This window comes from Trichoplax adhaerens, genomic scaffold (assembly GCF_000150275.1).
Source record: "Trichoplax adhaerens TRIADscaffold_2 genomic scaffold, whole genome shotgun sequence".
In the NCBI taxonomy this organism is placed as follows: Eukaryota; Metazoa; Placozoa; class Uniplacotomia; order Trichoplacea; family Trichoplacidae; genus Trichoplax; species Trichoplax adhaerens.
In genome coordinates this window covers 4,389,106-4,401,895 of record NW_002060944.1, presented here as the reverse complement: position 1 = coordinate 4,401,895, position 12,790 = coordinate 4,389,106, and the positions used below count along the sequence as shown (strand labels likewise).

The following is a 12,790-nucleotide window of genomic DNA, read 5'->3' as shown; positions in this document are numbered from 1 at the left end:
GTGATGATATAATACCCAGCTCTGATTACGCTGCAGCAACTTTTCGATGATTTTATAGATTTTGTTCACGATTGCAGACCTATTCATTACCAGTATTAACTTATAACGATAAATAACTCTATGCTTGACAAGACAACAGATTAACTATTCAACGTATAAGATTTTTAGCGCCATACTTGTTCCAGTCATCTTGTCGTGTAACAACAATTCGATAGTTAGCAAATATAGCTTATTTTCGAAATGATTTAATAAATAAAAATAATATCAATAGTTTATTAACCTTAGCATTTCTTTCTTTTGATCCTGTATGTAGAAAATTCTTCAAGTTTTTACATTTATGCAATAATAAAATACTATAATGATCAAAGATGGATAATGATAAAGAAATGGAAAGTACTAAACCTGAAGAAAAACGAGATACCATTCCTGGATTTTTTACCTCTCTTAACAATTGGTACTGTATGTCAAAGTTACAACATGTAAGTCTCAATTACTAAAATTAATTATACTGTTGTGTATATGGCAAGAGTCTGTATAGGGTTGAACGATGTTCAGTAATTCACTTCAATATCTTCATCGAATCATCAAGCTGCAATTAAATGCCTCATCTTCCTTACTGTACTTTTAATCCCATCCATCGATGACAGCGTGCTTTAAAATCTTGCTGTTTTTAAAAGCTTTGTCTCTCTTATTGTACTTTAATCCCGTCCATTGATGACAGCGTGCTTTAAAATCTACTTTCAGTTTTATAACACCATTCTGATAATTAATATCCAGTAGCCTTGTGTTGATTACAGGCTTTCCTGGCTGATATAGCGTTACATAATAAAATTTGTTAACCATATTCTTGTAACTACATTCTAAACTTATTCTGCTACCTTTCAATCAATTATTCATTCATCTCCAACATTGAATAGAAAGGACATTTATTCTTTCATGAAGAACAACAGCGGCATAAACGAAGTATTTTTCGCGTTAATCTTGGTTATGATGCAATAGCTATACTAACGAATGAAGAATCACAATTACTCTTTGATAGTAGTAAGGTATGGAAAATGATACTGAAATGAGATGACTAATTTATTGTAAAATTTTAAGATCATCCAAAAATATTGCGCTAAAGTATATTAGGTAATTCAACTTTACAGCAGTAAATTTTGGAACTTCCCAATACTTTACGAATAATTATAACCGCTATTTATACTGAAATTAAACACAAATAAGATGGAAATTGTAATACATCTAGACATACTTAAGTATTTTTTACTATTGAAAACTGTTAATACAGTTGTGATATTCTCTAACCAGGTGGCAAAAGAAGATTGCTACGGAATAGCGCTACAAAATGTTCAGTCACTAACAAATTATCCTATAGCATCTTTATGGAGTGATCAAGCTAAAAAGGATAGAAAATCCTTAATAAATGATGTTGTCCAGCTAATTCCTGTTAACTATTTTATTAAAGTGGTAAGTGATACCATTAAAGAACATTTTCAACGTTGGGAAGACAAGTACGAAGGTAAAAAGTCTGATACATCTTTTACAAAATTATTTCAAGACTAAAACAGATATTTACTTTTTCACAATGTCTCAGTTTATCTAGGCAATGGTCCACCCGGTAACTGGGAACGAGATATTCAAGAATTTTGTAGTAATGCAATCAGTTCTTTATTGTTAGGTACACGAGTTGAATTTCAGTCTGCTTCTGATTGCTTGGAAGCCATGCTGATGATATCAAGGTAATTATAATAGTAGGAGGAAAGCAAGTTATAGTAAAATATCACACAATTAACGCTATGTAACAAGATAACCTATCGCAGTATTTAATTTGAGCTGTGCAATATCTTGTTGATAAATAAGGATAGCACTATTGTAGCATATAAATCAAGCAGTTAATTAAGTCTAAATTGGCTATAGGTAGCATAATGTAAAATGGAAAGCTTTAAGCTTCAGTTAAGGTATCTATTAATCCATCAGATGATCGATTTTACTATCTATATTTAGGCTGTTCGTTAAAACTGGATCGTTTAATCGTGGTATTAAAGCTACCAAAGTATTATTACAACAAATTGAACAGTCGCCTAATTTCAAGAAACTCGCTAAAATTGGAGAATGCTATTCGTTAACTCAAGATTTTGTTAAAATTAACATTCTTTATATCATGATGCAAGTACTCTAAAATAAAATCTACTCCAGATCTAGATGACTTATAGATAGGGTTATAGTCTTGCAGCTAAAGAGTACAAGACGTAAACTTTCACCTAAAGTATGCAATTATTTCAATCCAATTTATATATAGTGCAAAACTATTCCGAACAAGCAATACATTGATGAGAAGTATAGCTGCTAGAATCATTACATTATCTCCGCAGGACAAGGAACATCTAATTCAAAGTACCTCCCAGGTCTTGACTAATCACTCAGGATTATCTGAAAGTGCAATGTTAGATATGACTGACTTAAAATCATTTGTGATGGAGGTAAGTTTGCATATTAAATCTAATTATAGGGTTATTTTATGCCATTTATTAATATATTATACACTTTTGCGACTCATTGATATCGATCATTGTTGCCTATCTCGTATTTCAGGTTATTCGTACATCACCTTCTGTTAGCCTGATTTATGGAAGGGCAGTGTGAGTTAGCGGTGATAATTTAACTTATATTAAATTTTACAATCTTATCGTCTAAATTATGTGTATAAAGCTGTATTTCTAGGATATTATATGTAGTAGCTTACTTTTATCCCTGGTTTACTACTCCAGGCCATAAACAACTGACATCAGCGAAATGTACATTTTACTTGTACAGTAGAATAACGGATTTAATCGTAGTAAATTAAAGTATTTGAAACATGGATAGGCCTTTAATACGAGTATGGTAGTTGCGCCTAGTCTTATAGCTGAGATAGGGTTATTTATCACGTCATCACTAAAACTTGGATATATCTTTCGTATAATTAACTTTTACTTAACATTAATTGTATTTTAGAATAACATAATATGATAATAATATAAATTAAACTATTTAAAAATTTACTGGGCTTCAAAATCAAATTAAATGCTATAGTTGATATAAAATTATTAATTATAGACATTAATTGCCAATAATGGTTTATATCATATAAATACTCCTAATAGAAATGATATGAATATCAGTGTCGATGGCTCTACTTATAATATTCGTAAAGGGCAGAGATTGCTTGCCAATCTATATTGGGCAAACAGAGATCCAAAATGGTTTGATAATCCAGATGAATTTCAACCATTTCGATTTAGTAACTATCCGGTAGGTTTATACACTCAAAATTATTTTATGAAGATTTTTTGCAACGATAATGCAAATATTACAAATTTATTAAAAGTAACTTCTAATTAGTTTTCGAAGAAATAATTCAAATGAGTAAAAATAATTGCACAAAATGGCTATTATCTACTTAACAATATTACCGAATTTATAGTCTTTAAAAAGATGTTTATTATGGGAATATGGATGCTTTGGCGATGAATTTGAAGGTTTAGAAGAGGTAATATTGTTATATTTTATTTTTAAAGTCAAGTTTTAGACTTTAAAGGTAGCAAATTAACTCAATCTTATAATTAATATTCCATGTTAAATTTATCTACTGCAGCCTATTTTTAATTGCCTTGAGCTCTTTAGCTTATATTTATTGCTGCAGAGCAGATTTGTTCTATACAAAACGCCAACTTGGGATGCAACAAAGTAGGTCATTCCTATTGTAGTAAGCTATAAAAGTATTTTTAAGTGATTTTCAATAAATAAACAAAACGTACGCAATAAAAGCTAAAACAGCATTTTACTTTAAAATAATGATAACATAGTTGAATAATAGCGTTAAAGATTTTTCCTTTTTACATCAGTGTTTAGTCATGTATTAATTAAAGTTTATACGATCACATGTAATAATTTACTGAAATACTCCTCTAATCTTTCCATTTGATAATTTTATAGAATTCGACGTCATGGTTGCCCGGATGAAGAAATATACATTAAAACATTTCAATTTATAGCCGTTGTAAATATCTAAATTCAAAATTTTATGATGCATGCGTGTACTTGTATTAATAGTGTTTAAAATATCTTATGAAATTTCTTTATGGATTTAGAATAAGATCATCCCCGTTCGTGACGTAGCGGATGCTCGGTCATTGCTTTTTTCTGCTGGAAATCAATATTACGTTATTAAAACAACAACTACAATCACTCGCTTCCGAGATGGCAAACCAGTCGTGGAAGTTAATGAAGAATACAAATCTGGACAAGGTAAAGACGGGATGTCAGAATTAAAATCTGTTTTAAAAGCCAATGATATTAATGAATCAGTAATACATACCGTCAATCATAGCACTACTTCCAATCTTGGTAGTGCCCATAAAAATGTAATTATTCGGAAAAGATCACGTAAACAAAAGCAAAAGTCGACTGAAAAAAACGATTAGTTTACATTGCTATCCTATTTTTTAATTTGATATATAATCACAAGTGCAACAGTATACTTCGATGTATAATTAAGCTAGCTTATTCTCTATAACTTTATTAAAAGAATATTGAATTCATGTCATCATCATTATATTGAGTTCATAAGCTGTCATTCGCGCATTTTATTTATTGCATAGGGTAACTTGCAGGTATCATTAGATTAATTTTATTTTTAATAAAATGACAGTTGCTTAATGTATTTTATTACAAGTTAAAACTTTTTCCAGATAAAGAGTTTCCAATAAATTGGTATACTTATTAAGTTATTGGTTCGGATAACAGCATAAGGTTAATAATTTGCTTCCAATGGCTAAAATGATCGTAGAATTTATATTTAATCAATTTCTGTGTTAAAGATTTATAGTTTTAAGAAATATAAATTGTCGCTTTCTAATAAATTGAATATTTAACATAACATGACTATTTTCGATATTTTTATACTTAATTTGCTGTCCATGTAGTGTATATATAAGTGCAAAAACATACATATCCAACAACGTACATTTGTTACACGTAACCAATTACTTATGTATTATATACTTCTAAGGTTAAATCGGGAAATTTTGAAATTATCTTTAATTTTTAGATCATCATATGATGCACTATATTGAACATCTTCTTACATTCCTTACATACCAAACCTTTCAGACAGTACTTACTTCAAAATGTGTATGTTATTTTGCCCTTACATTTTATATGCTATGCATGGGAATTCGTATACGTACTTTTACGAGTCGCATGCTAAGAAATTTAGCTTGATCAGATGGTGATGTAATACTTTTAGTTTACTATTTCTACAATAGTCATCTTGTAGGAATATGTCCCATCAAAGGTATAGTTTCTTGCATAAACCTTGTTTACTAGCTATCTAAATCTCTAATAGTAATGATTAATAGATACCCAAACTTTTATGGGAAATATAAACAGTATATTGTTGGTTTCAGCGATTATAACCTGTTTAAGCTGCCTATCCAAACCGTCCTAAGAATTTATTTTACAATAAAATATCACACTAATTTATCGAAATTCTCCTTTGAAGAACATTACCAAGCTCATGAACGGCTGCTAAAGGTTTGATAAACAAAGTCAGACAAATTGTATCACTTATAGCAAACCTAATCTGTACCTGATTTCCCATAAAGCAGGTTATGATGATGACATCGATTTCGTTTTTCTTCGGTGCAAATTAGAAGAAAATAAATTCAAACGATCTTATTTGTACATAAGTTTTCGATTTCTTGGGACTCTTTCAATACAGATACTTTAACTGTAAACAAGTACAAAATTTATTTTTCAGTTCTATTTTGACATTTGCTTTGTATAGTACGGCCTCGAGAAATTGTGCTCATAAGCCAACTTTATCAATTGAGTGTACGCGTATGTAAAAAGTAACCGGTTAATTCTGGTGCTTTCCTAAGAGTACAGTATTATCTTATATGATAATAACGGATGACCTGTCTTCATAATAATTCCTTTCGTATGGTTGATTTAGTAAACAAGAATCAATAGGATATTTCGTATCCCACCGGGTATTTCTTACAGCACATTGTCACCATTGATGTATTAAAGAATAAAGTAGAAACAGTTGTGATTGGTACAAAATAGCAATCATGATTTGATGTAGCTTTTTTTGAAGAAGGTAAGAAAAATTACAATGTAAGAGTAGCATAAAAATTACTAATGAAAGAACTTTCGCGATGATAAACTTATTAAATCATCAAATCATTGTAAAAGCTCTTTCATAAGCAATTTTTATGTTATCCTGTCTCTTGGCCAACTTTCTGCACTTAAAACTACCATCCCTAAGAACAAAACTCATTCAATGTAGCAATTAAATTTCAATTTTCTTTTATCTGTATAAGATCTCTCTATAAAGTTTATTAGGTATATTAATATTGTCACCAGCTGTAATATCAGGGCGTTAATTATGAATTAGTTTATATCTTAAAAGAACTATAATCTCTAAATTACCGTTCTTCATAAAAAATCTTCCATCTTAAGGATTATCTAGAAAGAAGTGAAAAAGGCGAGCAGTAACAGACTCTATTTCTATTTTTCATGTCTTAATACAATGATCTTCATAGATAAGTACATTAAACGTATTATTCACATATCGTTAAAATTTTTAATAATAATAATGGTGTAGTATTGAAAATAAGTAAATTTATATATTTTAGAATAGATTGTAGTTAATTGATTCATCCCGCGTAAAGACTTCCGGAAGTATTTATCATCTTTACATCTAAGGAGCGAAATTTTCCATTTGTTCATAATTCTACATGATCATAGATTACTTATATTTATTAAATAAATTCTAACAGTATGATTTTGATACTCAGCAAATTCATATTTTGAAACGGGCTCTGTTTCACCTATCTGTAACAAAATCCTTCATACTTAGTAGCTATTACCCCTAAAGATCGAAAATGACTAACATTATTGCGTGAAGATAATGGTACAATGATAGCTATTTTAACAGAGAAAGAACTTGTTTAAATACGAAGGTTAAGTTTAAGGTTAAAAGTAGACAACAGCATTTGACAGTGATAGAATGGTTTCATAAAATGATGGTTCCCAAAAGCAAAGGTGATTTCAAGCGGGCACTAGTAGCTTAACTAATTTTACATGTACACAATTGTATGCAGATATAGATATTTATATAACAAGAGAAGAGAGACAAGGAAACAATAGAAATAACATTATGAATGGCGCAGTTCTTAGGTCACGACTTCCAGCTGAATTGCATTATAATTATAGTAACCACCTGTAGATTTTCAAGCATAGCAAGCGTATTTTTTATACCAGTTTATATTAGGACCCCCTAAATATGACGTGTAAATTGTATTCGAGGGTGTTATTACGCAAACTATTACGTTTATTTAATACGAAGATCACCGTATTTTACTATTCGTCGAATATCGAAATAGTTTACTTTGTGTAAATCCACATATACTTCTCCATATTTCGAGAAAATCAGCAAAATTTATAAACTAGGTACTATTAATAGCTTTAAATATAAGTATTAATATTCTATATATTTAATCTAACATTAATTGCTTAATATTTTAAAATTGAATTAACTAAAATAGTTAATCTTCAATTATACGAGTATTTTGCTTTCTGTGTTACGTTTTTAACTGTTTGATGATAAAATAGCAAATGATGTTTATGGATACGGGCGTACGCAATTAGTTAAATCGGATTAAAATACGTTATTACATTAAATGACTTATTCATGTTGTTTTAGAATAATCTTTTCAACTTAATATTACTTCCATTTTATTCTGACGTTAATGAGAAATATTTGAAGCTTAGTAATATAAGCAAACAAATAATTATATAATCATCAATGATTTTTCAGTAATGTTTTTCTTTTCTTTTTTGTTTACTTCTTACCTTTTAATAACAATACGACAACAGTATAGCGTAAATACATCGCTAAGAACACAGAAAAAGTAATTGAAGTAAAATTTTTAAGTATAATATTAAATAAAGGTTACCCACTTTTACAGTAAAATTAACCGGAAATTCAATATTGCAGTAAAACAGAATCTTTTGACTTTAGTCACTAATCCAGTCAAATATCAATTAAAGATATTTTATATTGTCGTCTTACTAGTTTTGACTATGATATTAAATAAAGGAATTTGTTATCAGCTGATAATTGGATAGCTAAAAGTGAAAAAAATCAATGATATGGAAGTTCTTTCGCGAAAGTTGCACCGGAGAAGGAGGTCTAGCCGAGAAGATACTATTCAATCGATTCCTGGATCACATGGACATAAATTTATCAGTTCCTTTAAATTACAACAGGTAAACGGAACTAAATCGGCCTAAATATTTCATATGTGCATATATACTATTTTATGGGAAAACTACTAACAGGAAGTATTACAATCCGTCATAAACGGTAGTATTACGAAAATAGGTCAATTATGAAGTATTTTTTAAATTTATGTGCCTATTTATAATGTTAAATTGTTTTATTACGATATACTTGTACAGTAACACTGTTGCATTGTAATAATCCAAGGAGATTTTAGTAATATTACGGTTAATTATAATTTTTTGTTAGTGTAACGATTGACTGATTGACTTTTAAGTGAATGACGCAAAGTGTTAAGATAGGCGATTATGATTGAAGTTAATTTGGAAATTATATATAATTAATTCGGGTGTTAAATTTTCGCCACAGTTGATTGATACAATCTCCAGTGATATTATGTTTTACTAATTGCTACATTTACTGTACCTGTTTTATTTAATAAATGGTAATAAATTAGTCACATCCAATCCCGCTTAGGCACTTTGTAATTTTACTGTTTTCTTAGCGAAATTCTAGCCTTAGCAAATATAGTTTGTATATCGGTGCATTGTATAACGATAAAGTTAATATTTATTATTTTACGCGTGTAGTATTGTATAAGTTAGAAATACGTTTCTTCGTTAATCTTATCTCAGTTAAGGTGCTAGCAAGTGCTGTCTATAAATTTAGAAACATTTAGAAACCTAACTTTGTGCTTATTTTACAGCAAGGAAATTTATATTTCAAGACGTTACAACAAAAATATCAACAAAATGTTTTTCGAATCAATATTGGCGTTCGAGCTATTGCTTTAGTCGATAATCGTGTTATACGTATATTATTTCAAAATGATAAGGTTTGTATTATTTTTTATTTCAAATGTGATCAAGAGTGACAGCTAACAGTAATTTTGCACTCCGTATTTACAATAGCAAGAATTTTAATCTAAATCATTAACTACTATGGTATAAGAGATGCATGTTATCGATCATAGTGATCAAATAAGTCAGCTTTTACGTAGATTGCTAATCCGTATGGAAATAAAATATTTAATTCAATCCTGTAATTGTTAGGTAACGAAAGAGGACGGCGTGGGAAACTATATCACCAATTATAATCTTATGGATAGTTTGCGTCCTTCCATATTTTCAGACCAAAAAGATCGTATGAGTAGAAATTCATTTATTTTGCAAACTTTGGCTGCCATGCAAGATAAATATATCATTCAGCAAACCTATAATAGCATTGAAGATCATTTCCAACGATGGAACAAAACTTATCAGCGTTAGTCTATTTTCCTATGAATATGATAGCTGTTTACTTACGTGAACTCATAAGTAAAGCTCAAAATTTAAAATACACATATACAGGAAATTTTTATTCTAGGGCTTGTCTCATTAGAAATCTAATCTAACTATGTTTGCTATCTCATATTGGATTTATTACAGCAACTGCTTCAAAATCGATACAACCATCATGGGATGATGGAATCCAACATTTATGTTGTGATATAATTTGTCGATTATTTATCGATAAGACCGTTAATTTTGAGTCAATCTTTCAATGGTATGTGCAAGCGTTGCAGAAGATAAAGTAAGAAATAGCATATTCACATAATCTCGTACTTACTTATAAATTCGCATCTTATCAGGGTATAGAGGAGGATAATTTAGAAAGCTTTTCATAATTAGTTTAATCTTATTAGCACAATACATCATGATTTTTTCCATTAATATGATAGAGTGCCTGGATTGTTAAAGCAAAGACAATGTGCCGATATTTATAATACCTATATCGAGCTTTTCAAGGAAATTGAGAATTCTACTTATTTGCCGTATTATTTAAATACTGGTCGTCAATGTTCCTTGTCCGATGAATATGCCAAAGAAAATGTTCTGTTTGGTATCATGTGAGTACTTAATTAGGAGAGATAGAACTGAGATATTCTTAATTTATCTATTTTAGAACTGCTGTTAAAAATTATTGAGATATCAGTAGGAAAAAATCGGTTGTAGTTTAGTTAAGATCATTTTGTTTCTTGTTACACTTACGTAACGTCCTATGCTCAACAGGAGCGTAATTTAAAAGTTGTAATAAATGATGATGTATATCCATCAATACAGTTTTATACTATAATCGTAAAAGCGTAAGTTTAAATATAGCGGTCCTCATTACATATCTAAATATTGCATATTATAAATAGCTGATATCAATATAATTCATCAAGTTTTTCAGAACTTCGCTAGAGACGATATTTTTTAATTCTTAGAATCACTTTAAATTAACAAGAATAAATGTAATTCTAGTTGCTATTGTAGTCAAAGGTTTCCTATTATTACATTAAACTATCAGCTTTTTCGATAGCCGTACAATATTAGAGATCTGTACTAGTCCTAGAATCAATATAGATTAAAATAATATTGAATAAAATTATGATTGTCGAAGTAATAGCAATATTCCTTATCATATCACTATATATTAGCTTTAACGCATTTGGTAGCTGTGAAGCAATTATGAGAACTTGCGCAGCACGAATTGGTATATTAAGCCATGAAGATCGAAATCAATTACGTCAAGAAATACAAAGTACATTAGGTGAAGGCAATGATCTTTCTCTAGCAGCACTAACCAAAATGAAACGATTGAGATCGTTTGTTGCCGAGGTTCGAAAAATGGCAGTATTTCTCAATTAATTTTTAAAGATCTTTATTTTAACTTTATACCGTCTATTACTTTGACGCTAGGTTCTTCGTACTTCTTCTCCTATTTCATTAATATTCCGTCGAGCAAAGTAAGCCTGAAGCTTATATTAATCATAAAGTAGATCGAAATAATATCTTACTAATATCAATCCTTGGACTTACTGTAATCCTACAGTGTAGTGTACTGCTATAGTACGATAGATCGATAACTTACGATCTTTATCTGATCTGAAAAGGGATCAAACATATTTTATAACCAAATTTGGTTGAATTCCAACTATGATCTATTTATAGTTGCGTGATCTTGAGTTGATTATAAATAAATATAAATTAATTTTAAAACGAAGCCCTGATTCTCTTTCATGTTAACGTTCAAATAAAATATTCTTTTTCATTTATCATACCTATTGTAGACAAGATATGTTTATTCAAGCTTATACAGGGACTTATAAGATTTCAAAAGGACATTTACTCGTTGGCAATATCCATTTAGCTCATAGGGACCCAAATGTATTTCCAGAACCAGATACATTTAAGCCTTTCCGATTCTATGACGATCCAGTAAGAAGTTTTAAATATGTTGTACAACCATAAATATAGATTGCTCGTAAATTGAAATTTCTATGAATTTCATTTTTTATTATTCTTAATGAATGTAATGCACATAAATATTTGTAGGAATTGATACGGCATATGATTTGGGAAGCTGGAGTATATCCAGATGAAGCCAAAAACTTAAGTCATCAGTGTCCAGGAAAGGTATTCATTAAATATGACTTTAATTTAAAATAGAGGCTCCTGATATTAAGATCTATTTGTTACTCGTATATTAATTATTTTACTCTGAATTTACTTATATTTGCTATTATAGAAAATGATGATGATTCTTCTTCAGCTCTTTTGCATGAAATTATTGATACATACAGAGTTTCAGTTTGATGTAACGCCGGACTGGAATGAAAAACAGTAAGTTTTAGTGATTGCTAAATGCTTAGTAATAATATTGATTATGCCTGTCAGGATAGTGTAAAATGATAAAATGTATAGGTATATAAATTGATTACCCAAGGGTATTGGTAGTCTGTATTGCCATAACAGTATTAAAAATGAAGCAAATCTAATTTTATACTATTTACCTTATAAGCTTACATAGCCTTGGCTGCCCTGATGGTTGTTTAACTCTAAATCAATTTTCATATGATCCAGCTATGGTAAGGACTATGTAATTAATGCTAAATAAAATTCATGTTTGAATAAATATCAGGAAATAGAATAATTAATCAGATATCTCACTGCTAGTTCAAGATCAAGCTATCGGATGATATTTGCAATTCGCATTCACCGTTTCTTCACTGCGAAGATTAAATATGGATTATATAGACCATCATCAGAATACTAGATAATTGACGTGTTGATTACATCTTGTGTCTCTATGTACTAGCCCAAATTTTACTTATCTGACGATGTTCATAATTAGAATTCACCGTTTTCAATTACAGCGATTAAATATAGACAGTAAATATTGGCTATTGTAACGAGTAGCGCATAAAGCTTGATAATTCCATTATAGCATAGCTTTTCATGGTTGTATTTATGATATTATTTATTAGATAGTATAAGAACCAAATTTGTTCATTACAAGAATGAATGGATTTCTGTCATGACATTGGTATATTTTAGCGTAATTCTTTTATGACAATATCATTTAAAGTTAATTTCTAAAGTATTTAGAATATGGAAATGCTTGCTAAAACGACGAGCCATGAATTGCGTTTGATGA

General features: G+C 29.5%; 2 protein-coding genes across 2 annotated transcripts; both read left to right on the top strand.

The window, feature by feature from the left end:
- Positions 1-368: 368 nt before the first annotated feature.
- Positions 369-4,463, top strand: TRIADDRAFT_53403 (uncharacterized protein; the record flags this gene model as incomplete). The annotated part of the gene is made up of 9 exons (XM_002109926.1): positions 369-479; positions 918-1,046; positions 1,309-1,519; positions 1,595-1,739; positions 2,005-2,170; positions 2,373-2,480; positions 3,097-3,291; positions 3,464-3,529; positions 4,131-4,463. 9 exons carry the CDS (start codon positions 369-371, stop codon positions 4,461-4,463), a joined length of 1,464 nt encoding a protein of 487 aa, XP_002109962.1.
- A 3,736-nt stretch (positions 4,464-8,199) lies between these two features.
- TRIADDRAFT_63647 (expressed hypothetical protein) lies at positions 8,200-12,785 on the top strand (the record flags this gene model as incomplete). The annotated part of the gene is made up of 12 exons (XM_002109925.1): positions 8,200-8,316; positions 9,036-9,164; positions 9,382-9,592; positions 9,757-9,901; positions 10,050-10,217; positions 10,791-10,971; positions 11,053-11,099; positions 11,424-11,571; positions 11,689-11,769; positions 11,882-11,976; positions 12,155-12,221; positions 12,310-12,785. 12 exons carry the CDS (start codon positions 8,200-8,202, stop codon positions 12,373-12,375), a joined length of 1,455 nt encoding a protein of 484 aa, XP_002109961.1. The 3' UTR covers positions 12,376-12,785.
- Between the last annotated feature and the right edge of the window lie 5 nt (positions 12,786-12,790).